General features: G+C 41.8%; 1 protein-coding gene across 2 annotated transcripts in view; it reads right to left on the minus strand.

The window, feature by feature from the left end:
* LOC129822557 (carboxypeptidase D-like) overlaps nucleotides 1–13,571 on the minus strand; it is a 32,756-nt gene extending 19,185 nt beyond the window's left edge. Inside the window, exons 1-2 of one of the 2 annotated variants that reach the window (XM_055880869.1) lie at nucleotides 12,789–13,571; nucleotides 10,303–10,550 (exon numbers count right to left, since the gene is read on the minus strand). In XM_055880869.1, coding sequence (XP_055736844.1) covers nucleotides 10,303–10,550; nucleotides 12,789–13,501 — 961 coding nt within the window. In that variant the 5' untranslated portion in view covers nucleotides 13,502–13,571. Of the gene's footprint in view, nucleotides 1–1,786; nucleotides 1,947–10,302; nucleotides 10,551–12,788 lie in introns of those variants that run through there. The other variant, XM_055880870.1, reaches the window with a different exon arrangement.
* Between the last annotated feature and the right edge of the window lie 689 nt (nucleotides 13,572–14,260).

The following is a 14,260-nucleotide window of genomic DNA, read 5'->3' on the forward strand; positions in this document are numbered from 1 at the left end:
GATAAATCCAAAGTGGCTGTGGCCAGCACCAGCCTTTCCTCCAGTCCAGGGCTGCCTGGTGGAGGAATGTTTTTGCTGTGGCCTAGTGCCACCTGCTGCCCAGGCAGGTTTGCAGGCAGTAGGCCTCTGGAGGATTGCCATGACTGGATGCTGTAACCCAATAAGCGTTTCCATTTGGAAAATGTGGTGCCAGAAATTTGACAGGCAGCTTTTAAAATTTACCGGACATTTGAGAAATGTACTAGACCATGCAAGACCTGGATGCAACCATGTGTGGTCCATCTTATTGAAATATGTTGCACACTTTGAAGATGTTACAATAACTGTCCACATTGACTTTTCCTGAGCCAACAAGATGAGTAAGCAACAGCAAAATCACTAGCCTATGTCAATCTACCATAGTCCCCATAGTAGAAAAATGAACCTAGGCCTATTCTATTGGTCAGCTTGTTGAGAAAGAAATAGCCTATTCCAAACAGACTCTGGGACAATTGATCGCAAATTCATACAACCAGCAAGCATAGGCTACATAAAAACAAGTTAAAAAGCATTGAGTATGATGCAACAGATAAGAACATTTAGCTTAACATTTTGATTAACTATTTTTCACATTATAAACACAGCAATGCACACAAGGCAGTAGCGAAAATGTTCGAACCATAATGCAATTAGCGGGAAAACTGTTGTCAAAAGTGCACCGCACATGCGAGCGCTTTCATGTGACAGATGAAAATACCCATTCGAAATTTAGAAAGAGGGGAGAGCTAATATGCTACAACTAACGTTAGCATGTGTTGCTAATATGACTACGGTTGCGCCTTTGGCTACTGGACAATGAAATAAAGTTGATGAAATTGCCTCCACGGACATGGTCAGATTGTGGATAGCTTACTTTGAAGCAAGGTAAAACATACCTCATATGTGGTAAACTTTCAGGTTTTAATCAATTAAAAAGATGTTGTCAAAATGCATAGGTGTATGACGCGCTGATGAAGCATGCCTCCTGTTGCCTATGCTTTTGCTGTTTGAGATGCTGTATAAGCAGCTCTCGCGATGTCTGACAGATTCTCTGCTCAAAGGCTTTGTATCTCTCTATGCTTTGCACGTGTGATAAATAAGATACAGCGCATTTGGAAAGTATTCAGACCCCTTGACTTTTTCCACATTTTGTTACGTTACCGCCTTATTCTAAAATGTATTTAAAAAACACTGTAATCAATTTTAGAATAAAGCTGTATCAAAACAAAATGTGGAAAAAGTCAAGGGGTCTGAATAATTTCCGAATGCACTGCACATAGCGAATATACTGTACACACGTGCCAATTCAATTCCACTAAATGATACAAAGTAACCCATAGACCGATAAGCATGACCATCAAATGTATTTCCATTGACTGATATTTCAATCAATTAATAAGCTAAAAAGCATTATTTTGCAATGTGATTGTCTTCTCCCAGACAATTGGTCGGCACCAATTTTATTTGAAATCGGCTTTTCGATTTTAAAAAAATGGTTTACATACCATGCATAAGGAAAGTATTCAGACTCCTTTCCCACATCGTTACAACCTTATTCTAAAATGGATTACATTTTTTTTTTTTTTTTTATGCCTCAATCGACACACAATACCCGATAATGACAAAGCAAAAACATTTGCTAATGTATTAAAAATCAAAAACATTTACATAAGTATTCAGACCCTTTACTCAATACTTTGTTGAAGCACTTTTGGCAGTGATTACAGCCTTGATTATTCTTGGGTATGATGCTACAAGCTCAGCACACCTGCATTTGGGAAGTTCTCCCAATCTTCTCTGCAGATTCTCTCAAGCTCTGTCAGGTACGATGGTGAGCATTTTGCACAGCTATTTTCAGGTCTCTCCAGAGCTGTTCGATTGGGTTCAAGTCCGGCTCTAGCTGGGCCACTCAAAGAGAATCAGGGACTTGTCCCGAAGCCACTCCTGTGTTGTTTTGGCTGTGTGCTAAGGGTCATTGTCCTGTTGGAAGGTGAACCTTTGCACTAGTCTGAGGTCCTGAGCGCTCTGGAGCAGGTTTTCATCAAGGATCGCTCTGTACTTTGCTCCGTTCATCTTTCCCCTCGATCCTGACTAGTCTCTCAGTCCCTGCCGCTGAAAAACATCCCCACAGCATGACCGTCATGCTTCACTGTAGGGATGGTGCCAGGTTTCCTCCAGACATGACGCTTGGCATTCAGGCCAAAGAGTTCATTTTGGTTTCATCAGACCAAAGAATCTTGTTTCTCATGGTTTGAGAGTCTTCAGGTACCTTTTGGCAAACAAGCGGGCTGTCATTTTACTGAAGAGTGGCTTCTGCCTGGAAACTAACATTAAATGCCTGATTGAAGAGATCTGCAGAGATGGTTGTCCTTCTGGAAGGTTTTCCCATCTCCACAGAGGAACTCAGGAGCTCTGTCAGAGTGACCATCGGGTTCTTGATCATCTCTGACCAAGGCCCTTCTCCCCCGATTGCTCAGTTTGGCCAGGCGACCAGCTCTAGGAAGAGTCTTGGTTCCAACTTCCTCAATTTAAGAATGATGGAGGGCACTGTGTTCTTGGGGACCTTGAATACTGCAGCCATTTTTTGGTACCCTTCCCCAGATCTGTGCCTCGACACAATCCTGTCTCGGAGCTCTAAGGACAATTCCTTCGACCTCATGGCTTGGTTTTTGTTCTGACATGCACTGTCAACTGTGGGACCTTACATAGACAGATGTGTGCCTTTTCAAATCATGGCCAATCAATTTAATTTACCAGGTGGACTACGATCAAGTTGTATAAACATCTCAAGGATGATCAATGGAAACAGGATGCACCTGAGCTCAACTTCGACTCTCATAGCAAAGGGTCTGAATAATTATGTAAATAAGTAAAAAAAATTATACATTTTCAGAAATGTCAAAAACCCTGTTTTCGCTTGGTCATTATGGGGTAAAGTCTGAATACTTTCCGATACTGTCTTTTATTTTTAATAGTTTTGCTAAAATTCCTGGAAACCTGTTTTCACTTTGTCATTATGGGGTATTGTGTGTAGATTGATGAGGGGAAAAAATAATTTAATACATTTTCAAATAAGTCTAACATAAAATGTGCGAAAAAGGGAAGGAGTCTGAATACTTTCCGAACGCACTGTATGTATGTATTAGAGGTCGACCGATTATGATTTTTCAACGCCGATACCGATTATTGGAGGACCAAGAAAAGCCGATACCGATTAAATCGTCCGAAAAAGAAAAAAAAATGTAATAATGACAATTACAACAATACTGAATGAACACTTACTTTAACTTAATATAATACATCAATAAAATCAATTTAGCCTCGATTTACACAAAAATTAACCACAAAGATTGCCATTTTTCCATTCACTATAATGGGGGATCCTGTTTTCTGCTAACAATACCTGCAGTACCGTGGTCAGCCTTGAACTTCTGTGGCTTCAGTGAGAGGGGGCAGTCATTCTCCCCTGGGATAGGCTATACACAGTGAGTGACACACACTCATCCAGTGTTTTCCTAACTACATGGAGTAGCTAGCCAAATAGAACAAGTAAAACTCCCTGGCCAAAACTCCCCAGCTGGCTACTTTGCAGAACGAGCTCTATTTTGGTGGCCTCTGGTACATTCTAAAGCCTTGATTCCATCCGAATACACCAAATGATTTAATACTTTAACGACTTCCCCTCCCAGATTAGTCAAATGAGTTAGAGTAGAAATACATGACTTCACAATAAAAATGAAAATGTATGAATTCAGTGTGTTAGTTGTTTTGGATATGGCCTAGGCCTATATGATCAGGACCATTTAGTTGTTTTGGATAAGGCCTAGCCCTATATGATCAGGACCATTTAGTTGTTTTGGATATGGCCTAGCCCTATATGATCAGGACCATTTAGTTGTTTTGGATATGGCCTAGCCCTATATGATCAGGACCATTTAGTTGTTTTGGATATGGCCTAGCCCTATATGATCAGGACCATTTAGTTGTTTTGGATATGGCCTAGGCCTAGCCCTATATGATCAGGACCAGTTGTTTTGGATATGGCCTAGCCCTATATGATCAGGACCAGTTGTTTTGGATATGGCCTAGCCCTATATGATCAGGACCAGTTGTTTTGTATATGGCCTAGCCCTATATGATCAGGACCAGTTGTTTTGTATATGGCCTAGCCCTATATGATCAGGACCAGTTGTTTTGGATATGGCCTAGGCCTAGCCCTATATGATCAGGACCAGTTGTTTTGGATATGGCCTAGGCCTAGCCCTATATGATCAGGACCAGTTGTTTTGGATATGGCCTAGGCCTAGCCCTATATGATCAGGACCAGTTGTTTTGTATATGGCCTAGCCCTATATGATCAGGACCAGTTGTTTTGTATATGGCCTAGCCCTATATGATCAGGACCAGTTGTTTTGTATATGGCCTAGCCCTATATGATCAGGACCAGTTGTTCTGTATATGGCCTAGCCCTATATGATCAGGACAATTTTTTAAGTAAGATAATCTTTAACATTAAACTTGTCTTCTCTTGAGAATAAAGTAATATTTACAGTTTGAGAAACAATATAGAAATGCAGGAAAATGATTTTAAAAATGCAAACATTGGTGGTATGACCCCCAAACCCCCTGCCAGATTGTATAAAAGTGGGGGTGCACAAAGGTATGATTGAAGAATGAAGGTATGATTGAAGAATGAAGCACGTGTTAAACATGGGCTTTGCTATATAGAAAGCAACAGTTGACTACTCCATTTGACACGTTGATTAAATCAGTAGGCCTATATCTAAATCTTTAATAATACTAGGAATCATTAGATTTTATAACCTTTAATCACTTTTATCATATTTTGGACCCGAATGAGGCTCTCTCACCACTCCTCACTGCAGGAATAGTAGGTATTCAACCTTGGTTTAATATTTTCATGATATATCTGTAGATAAATCGCGAGTACCGGACCCCTTTTGCCTCCAGAACTGACTGAATTCTTCGGGGCATGGAAACATTGCCCAATTGGTATCAAGGGACCTAATATGTCAGGAAAAAAACATTCCCCACGCCATTACACCACCAGCCTGTACAGTTGACAACATGCAGGATGAGGACAACAGGAACCGAGATTCGTCAGACCAGGCAATGTTTTTCCACAAATGTCCAGTGTGGGTGATCACATGCCCACTGGAGCCGCTTCTTCTTGTTTTTAACTGATTGGAGTGGAACCAGACGTGGTCACCTGCTGCAATAGCCCATCTGTGACAAGGACCGACAAGTTGTGCGTTCCGAGATGCCGTTATGCACACCACTGTTGTACGGAGTCGTTAATTGCTTGTTTGTGGCCCCCCTGTTAGCTGGCACGATTCTTGTCCTTTTCCTTCGACCTCTCATCAACAAGCTGTTTTTTTGCCCACAGGACTGCCACTGACTGGATGGTTTCAATTTGTTGCACCATCCTTGGTAAAACACTAGACACTGCTGTTGTGCGTGAAAAGCCCAGGAGGCCTGACGTTTCTGAGATACTGGAACAGGGCCGCCTGGCACCAATGAGCATACCATGCTCAAAGTTGCTTAGGTCACTCGTTTTGCCCATTCCAACGTTCATTCAAACAGTAACTGAATACATGTCTGCCTGTTTTGGCGGAGCTCATTCAAATAATAGCCAATGTGTAGAATACCCAAATATGCAATCTTCCAGTAAATACGTTTTAGTAAAATATTCTGTGCACAATTTTTTTTAAAGTTGTCCTTATGCATAGAGTTCTATGGTTTGTTGAACTTTGAAACCAATGTTTTTTGTTTGGCATACATTTTAAGTTAAAAATCTGATTCTCAGCATAATTCCGTTACCGTAGAATTGCCCTACATTAACCTCACAGCCAAAGACAAGACATAACTTCGACAAGAGGGAGTCTCATGGCAATAGACTTTTAAACAGAGAAATTCCACAGAATTAGCCTTGTCATCACTACAATCACCATGTCTGTTGTTTTCCGTCTGTTTGCAGTGATGCCTGTTTGTAGCATTAGGCCTACCAACTCTGCAATACTGTTTGTATAGGCTTTCCACCCAAACCAAATTGACCAATTGCCTTGCTCAACAAATATAACGGACCTATAGTAGGTAGGGATGTGCATATTTCCCTTTCAAGATGATTCATATGTATCATGGCTCCCAACCGATACCTTTTAGTTTGAAATGATTCGATGCGATTCAACAAACAAATCAATGTGATTCTGTGCACTAACATTTAGTGAATAAACATTCATTTTCCACACTAAATTTAAATCTGCTGCTGATAGAACTCATGAGCTGGGCCGCTCTGAGCTGGTCTGTCTGCTGCAGGGGTGCAACTTTGGTTTTAGAAGTTTTGAGGACATAACTTTTGTTTTTTATCCAGTCGGATAAACACTCCAAACAGCCTACCCGACACTCGGAGGCGTCCTCGTGGTCCTAAAGCACATCGTTGCCTCGTTTTATATCACATTCCAATGATAAAACTTGGGGGGACAAAAATGCAATTTCAGAATGTGGGGGGTCCCCCCCCCGTCCCCAGTGAAAGTTGCGCCCCTGGTCTGATGTATGTGTCGATGGCGTATGTAGTCACCTGAGCCATAAGGGATCCTAGTGGGCATCTACCACCCCGCTATTAGATTAGGGGGAGGCAATGTATGTTGTTTTTTTAACCCCACTTTTGATCACCCATTTCTGCAGATTAAAATTATTTGAGCTGGTAATGTATCAATATTTATCTTTTACAAAATTAGCCATGACATAACCAATGAATATATAGCACAACTTTGGATTTCACCCAGTCTCAAACTGAAATGGTTTTGACCATTTGGAAGTTATGGAGTAAGCTCCTCCCTTTTTTGACCATGCAGTGCTGCTTCACTCGCAAAAGTGATGATGGCCGTCATCATTTTAAAATGATCATCTTTACCCTGTATATCTAAAAATGACCATATATAGTGATCATATAAAGCAAAAACTACCAAAACTATAGCTGATGGTGAACCCGATCAAAATCTAATCTAATGTAAGCCATGTTCAGCAGGTAGGCTATAGCCATATGAGTTGTGTCTCTGGTGGTTTACTTATATTCCGGTATATTCCGCATTTGATAACTTATCAAATCAATAATAAAGCCTAATATTGCGCGAGCCATTTTACAGTCATTTGAATGATGAAGGTGCTACGCAGATGTGCAAGATCAGTAATAAGCTGCATACCTCTCTTTGGTCAACACATGAAGCAGGGCACAGTGTGAAGTTTGACCAGAATACTGATATGGCCTGGGGTTATTCGGAATGCAACATGACTTGTAGATCAACACAGTTGTCACAAAAGATTAGGTATTTTTAGAAGGTAGAAAGAAAGTAATATGAGCAAAAAAAAATCCTTAACCAATGATTTGTAATGTTTTTCTGACCGTGTATCTACATTTGGATCGGTTTGGGGTCCCGTGGACCGATCCACTCCTATCTTAACTATTTGAATGGGTGACCGATGAGTACAGGTGAATCCTTACATCCCTAATAGTAGGTCCAGTGGATCTCACTTCAGCCTCATGTTAAATAACAAACACTAAACCGGACATAAAAGATACCACAGGGTACCAAGAACAACAGAACTGACCGTTGTCATCCAAGTATGAACAGTCAGAAACAGAGCACTGGGTATTGCTGGTGAGTAAAAGGACTAGGCTAGTTAAAATGATTTAGGCTATAAATAGACTACAGGCCCAAGTAGTTTATAAACTTCATGAATTATCAGTTCATGAATTTGTCGGGGCATGGATTCTACAAGGTGTCGAAAGCGTTCCACAGGGATGCTGGCCCATGTTTCCCACTGTTGTGTGAAGTTAGCTGGATGTCCTTTGGGTGGTGGACCATTATTGGTACAGACAGGAAACTGTTGAGCGTGAAAAACACAGCAGCGTTGCAGTTCTTGACACAAACCAGTACGCCTGGCACCTACTACCATACACTGTTCAAACGCACTTAAATATTTTGTCTTGCCCAATCTCCCTCTGAATGGCACACATACACAATCCATGTCTCAATTGTCTCAAGGCTTAAAATTCTTAACGAGTGACATCAATAAGGGATCATAGCTTTCATCGGGATCGGGATTCCTATTAGTATAGGAACTCCCCTCGCCAGCAGACACTAGGCCAGGATTCCCAAACTTGGGCCTTGGGACCCAAAGGGGTGCACGTTTTGGTTTTTGCCTTAGTACTACACAGCTTACTCAAATAATCAACTAATTATCAAGCTTTGATCATCTGAATGAGCCGAATAGTGTTAGGGCAAAAACCAAAACATGCACCCCTTGGGGTCCCAAGGCCCGAGTTTGGGAAACGCTGCACTAGGCCCTCCATGGAATGAATTTGACACCTCTGGCATAGAGGTAAAAGATAAACTAGCTATAAAATTGGTCTACAAAAAAAGCTTGCCAAAAGGTAATCAGTCACTATTGCAATTACCCAAGTCAACCCAAACTTTCCCTCCCTCCCTCCCTATCATTCGCTCTCTCAACAGTCACCTCTTGGAAGGTCATAATGACAATTATCTAGATTCTAAACTCACATTTGTAATGTTCTAATAAGATCCTACAATATCATTGGGTACATTTCACTCCTGTCATTTCCTCATAGAGCATTGTGTAAGTCTATTCTCAAATACCATCAGAGAATTAAGTTATATTTCAATACTTGTTAAAACACCTAAACTTTACACTTCCTAGTTTCACCTTTAAATGACACCTCTGCTGTTCCTTTGGTAGTGCTTATAGAAAACAGATTTCCTCTGATGCACAGACCTCCTGCAGTCTCCATTAACCACAGAGGCGGTCAATTTAGATTCAGGTGAGTAATGAAGAAACCAGAATTAGTCTTCTGCCGAGTCATAATTTACAACTGAAGCAGAGGCAGTCTGTTAGAGCATATTCTGGGATTATTGAGGAATGGCTGAGAATATACAACCCCTACACACAAATACACACAGGGTGATGACGCCACACGTCTATACAGGAAAAGCCTTGACGGTCACCTGAAACCGTCAGACTCAGATTAGAGTATCATCTCATCGCTCCTCGTCTGGCTCTCTTTCCAAACCCCTGACCTGACAGCAGCCACACAGCACAACAGAGACTGGGGGTCCGGTTACTGCCTGGTGAACAGACACCTGTTTTCCTGAACATGAAAGAGGGTAGTGGGGGGACAGCAAGCTGCATGGACAGGTGGTGTCACACACACACACACACACACACACACACCTCGTAAAAGACAGATAGGATAACCTGAGACCAGTCACGCTTTCTGTGAAGAGAGAACAGAGAGCAGGTCTGTCCTGCAGGGGTGAATAATACAATACTAGCTAGCTGGGTCTGTTGTCCCCTGCCACAGCTGCTCTACTAGATAGTGAAGTCAGCGCAATGGAACACCTGTATGTTCAAAGTCGTACTCTGATTCAATAGCCTAATTAGTGGGGTTTTAAATCAAGACTAGACAGACAATTACAGCTGTGGCTCTGCTGGTTTGGTTCTCAAATAGATCCAAAATGAGTCGAGGGAAATATATTCAGTGAAAATTGGGCCATGGAAAATGTAGCAAAGACACAGGGTACACAGGGTACAGTAGCAAAGACAGAGGAAACCACCACACTAATTAATTAACCCGTTTTCATGGCAGAATGGTGATGTCTAGTAGCTAGACACATTGGGCTTTGTCCCAATGACAAACAGTAAGTCTGTCCACACTTTACATGTTATCATTTTTCCTTTATTCCCTTACTATAGGACTACATTTCATTCAATATTCATTTCAAGGTGTCTCCATGAACTCATACAACACTGAGCTGAGTAAAACCTGATATCCAGCTGATTATGAACGCCTGAGAGGTAAATATACCACATGATGTCTCAGTCTCTGAGAAGAGAACATTTTAAAATAGACCCCAATTGACTTAATCGTCATGGCAACGCAGGACTCCACTCTCTGTTTCAACAATAATGTGTGATTGTTCTGAGAGAGGTGAGGTGGGATAATGAGGTAAACATTCAAAAAAAGCAGGTGAAGATATTTTGTCAAGAAATGGAAATTAAACAAATTATGAAGGAGAAAAAAATACATTAGAAATCACAAAAGGAAGATACTGGAGCTGGTCTGGGCTACTTTGTGTGTGAAAGATAAACTCTTTTTCAACAAACTAAGAAGGAAAAAGAACATGACCTTTGCTCCCCAAAGAGCATAAATCAGTGGTCTGATAGTTAAGGAGGAAAAAGTCTTACCGGGTACATCGTACCACTTTGCCCCGTTGACGATGCCATCCTCAAAAGTCTCGTCAGGGCTATCTGGGCACTTGGGCTCCCCGGTCCTCATGACGGGGTGGTTCTTGGCGTAGGTCAGCGCCAGGTGTTTAAACAGCTTGTCGTCCACAGAGCGGCTGTAGTAACCCTGCATTATGTGGGAGGCCGAGTCATCAAACGGGTAGCTGGCCACCACAGTGCCACCATGCAGGTTCCCTGACAGGACAAACCTGGAGGGACATAACAACAACACAATGTTATCAGGAGGCAGGGCATATATAGTAGGCCTAGTATCTAATGTCTGCCTGTCTGTAGCAGGGGGAAGGGAAAGGGGTGAAACATTTAACTATCCGAGGCTGAGCTGAAGTACACACACGAGCACGCCCACATTCACATCGACAGGGCTATAGTGGAGCAGGTCGATAGCGTCAAGTTCCTTGGTGTCCACATCGCTAAGGTCTACACCATGACAGTCGTGAAGAGGGCACGACAACGCCTATTCCCCCTCAGGAGGCTGAAAAGATTTGTCATGGGTCCTCAGATCGTCAAAAAGTTCTACAGTTGCACCATCAAGAGCATCCTGACTGGTTGCATCCCCACTTGGTATGGCAACTGCTCGGCATCCGACCTACAGAGGGTGGTGTATACGGCCCAGTACATCACTGGGGCCGAGCTCCCTACCATCTAGGACCTCTATACCAGGCGGTGTCAGAGGAAGGCCCTAAAAATTCTCAAAGACTCCAGCCACCCCAGTCATACTGTTCTCTCTGCTACCGCACGGCAAGCGGTACCGGAGTGCTAAGTCTAGGACCAAAAGGCTCCTGAACAGCTTCTACCCCTAAGCCATAAGACTGCTGAACAGTTAATCAAATGGCTACACAGACTATTTGCATTGAACCCCTTATAATTTTTTGCACAGGCTCGATGTACACTCCTCACTGGACTCTAACCACACACACACACACATTAACATTCCTTCACACACATTGCTGCTACGCTCTACTTATTATCTATGCATAGTCACTTTTCCCCTACCTACATGTACATATTACCTCAACTACCCCATACCCCTGCACATTGACTCAGTACCAGTACCCCTTGTATATAGCCTCACTATTGTGTTACTATTTTGTCTTTAACTTACGGGGCGACAGGCATTGGACTAGCAAAATTGAATCCCCAAGCTGACAAGGTAAAAAAAAAATCTGCCGTTCTGCCCCTGAACAAGGCAGTTAACCCACTGTTCCTAGGCCGTTATTGAAAATAAGAATTTGTTCTTAACTGACTTGCCTAGTCAAATAAAGGTAAAATGTATTTTATTTTTTATATTAATAATGAATAATTGTCTTTATTTAACTTTATTTTTTATTAATAATAGTTGGGGGCTCGTAAGTAAGCATTTCACAGTAAAAAGTCTACACCTGTTGTAATTGGCGCATGTGACAAATAATTTGATTTGGTCTATTGTGTTCCAATAGATAACACAGTGATTTCCTGTCCATGCAGGAGGTTCTACACACCAGATGGGACTATAACAGTAACAGCAACATATCCTGCAGTAGTGACAAAAACATTACCAACACATAAGATAGCATAGTCCTGACTGTATAGCTAAAGCCCTGAGCTGCAATACAGGTTTATAACAAATAGGGCTGTCACCGACTAAAAAAAATCTTGGTCGACTGAAAGTCGTCAGTTTTTTAGACCAATTTAAAACGTGTGTTTTTCCATATATAGACAAACCCTATGTGCTTTAATAAAATAAAGTATATGCAATAACATAACATCATTAGATGTTTTTCAACAGCTGTTTACTCAGTGACAGCTGGAAGAGGAGGTATAGTTTGTTTTGACAGGTCTTTAGACAAAGGTGGCCGGACTAAAGTTGCATGGCCGGCTACTTATGTTGGCCTATTGGAGTCTGATGTTGATCGAGGGCATTCACAACTGTTAGCTGGCAACCGTTGTGGTAAATGGATAGATCCTTCAGGGATCCTTCTGACTTGCCTAGTTAATAAATAATAATAAATAAAAGGGGGAGGGAGAGGGTATTTAGAGTCCATGAGGAGGTGCTTCAAAACAATAGGAACAATGATAGATGCAGACTGCCAGTAAAGTCCTTGGTTTTAGCAGTTATAATTTGATTTGCAGTAAAGGATGTCTGTGGAGCCCAGGGTCGTGGAGTGCCGCAGCCACTTCATATTTTTTATTTAACTGACCTGGAGGATCAGGTGTGTGATGTGTTGAATTTAGGCAATTAGTGAAGTGATCAATTACCTCAGTTGGTCAGGTGTCAGAACAAAATTCTGTAGTACCTGGGCCACTCCAGGAAACGGGTTGCCTAACCCTGGTGTAGCCCATAAAGTTGAGCCCCATCTCACCATTTGAATTTGGTAAAAACAATGTAAACTAAACAAACCATGGTGTATGTAGGTCTATGTAAATAGAAAAGAGAAAAAAATACTTACTTTTTCTCCAGGATCCATTTAATGACAGCTGTAACCTCGGGAATATCCTCTTGCTGGACGTTGATTTTGTCAAACTGGTCAGGAAAACTTCGGTTGAGGTCCATGTTCCTGGCGTTGGAACGACCGTCGGCGTCGCCACTGCAGTCCCCCTCCTTGGACACCTCGAACCCGTCTGGGTTCATACTGGGCATAATGTAAATATCCGTGCTCGTCACCAACTCCGTGATACGCGGGTCTTCTCCATACCTCGTCAATAGGTAGTCCACAAGGTAAACCAATACTTGCCTCGAGATAGTTTCGTCCCCGTGCATGTTCCCCACGTATTTACATTTGGGTTTTCCCGGTACGTCAGCGTTGGGGTCCTTTGTGATTCGCATAACCCACAACTCCCTGCCCTGCACGGACTGGCCTATACTAGACAGGTTGGCGATGTGAGAGTATTTCAAGGCCATGAACTTCAGTAGCCGGGTCATTTGCACATAATTGTAGTATTTTGTATAGTCTTCTACCTCTTTCGCTGCGGTGTTGCTTCTGACAAGCCTCGCCTCGCCGACGCTCAGAGCCGTGATGGGGACAACAACAAAAAGGAGGAAGACGAAAAGTGAGACACACAGTTTCGGCGCTGTATGTCGATGCTCCCGCAAATATGTTGCCATGTTTCCGACTCTCTTACCTCTTGAACATCCACTCTTGTTAAATAAAAAGGTGAACATTGCTAGCTAGCTAACCCAGACTGGATGCATCCAACATCCCGTTAAGCTTTTAAAGGGGCGGGGCTTTAGTTTGACGTCACTCTTGAGGAGGAGCCTCTTTTTAAGGTGGTTTGCATAATATATCATAATTTGAGTACAGTACTATAGTGTATTTTAGTTCTGTACATTGATATCTGTCACTATTAGTCGGTATTGTAATATACAACATTTAATTTTTTGTATACAACATACCAAGTTGTATAAATATTTATTCAACTTGGTATGTTGTAAATTCCCATTGTTGTCTCAATATTTCCATAGTCTCAATTTCCCAACACATTCCTCATACAGTATTGGCTATTAGCTACCAAATCGCATTGGATAAACCTGAGCGATACCATGCATTTAGGCACGATTTGTCCTATAATGGTCAATATTTCAGATGGAGAATGGTATTGACTTGAGACTGGCGTTTTTAGTGTTGCCTGAGAGAGGCAGTGTTGGATAAACAGTTCATGATGTCTCAATAAAGCTGGGTTAAATTGAAACGTTTTACTTTACACAGAATTTCACTCATGATTGAAGCTTTGTATTTTCTTTTGCATTATTGATAAAATAGTTTAGATTTCTGGGGTTTATATTTGTGTGCTATAGGGTGTAATATAGTTTGCTTTTGCTATCAAGGTACACTTAATATTTATGTTTCCTATATCCAAGGGTTTAAAGTGTTTGTTCAAGGAGCTGGGACTACTGAGAACTGCTGAGAAAATATACTAGTAG

The sequence above is a fragment of the Salvelinus fontinalis genome, chromosome 24 (genome assembly GCF_029448725.1).
Source record: "Salvelinus fontinalis isolate EN_2023a chromosome 24, ASM2944872v1, whole genome shotgun sequence".
NCBI classification, from domain to species: Eukaryota; Metazoa; Chordata; class Actinopteri; order Salmoniformes; family Salmonidae; genus Salvelinus; species Salvelinus fontinalis.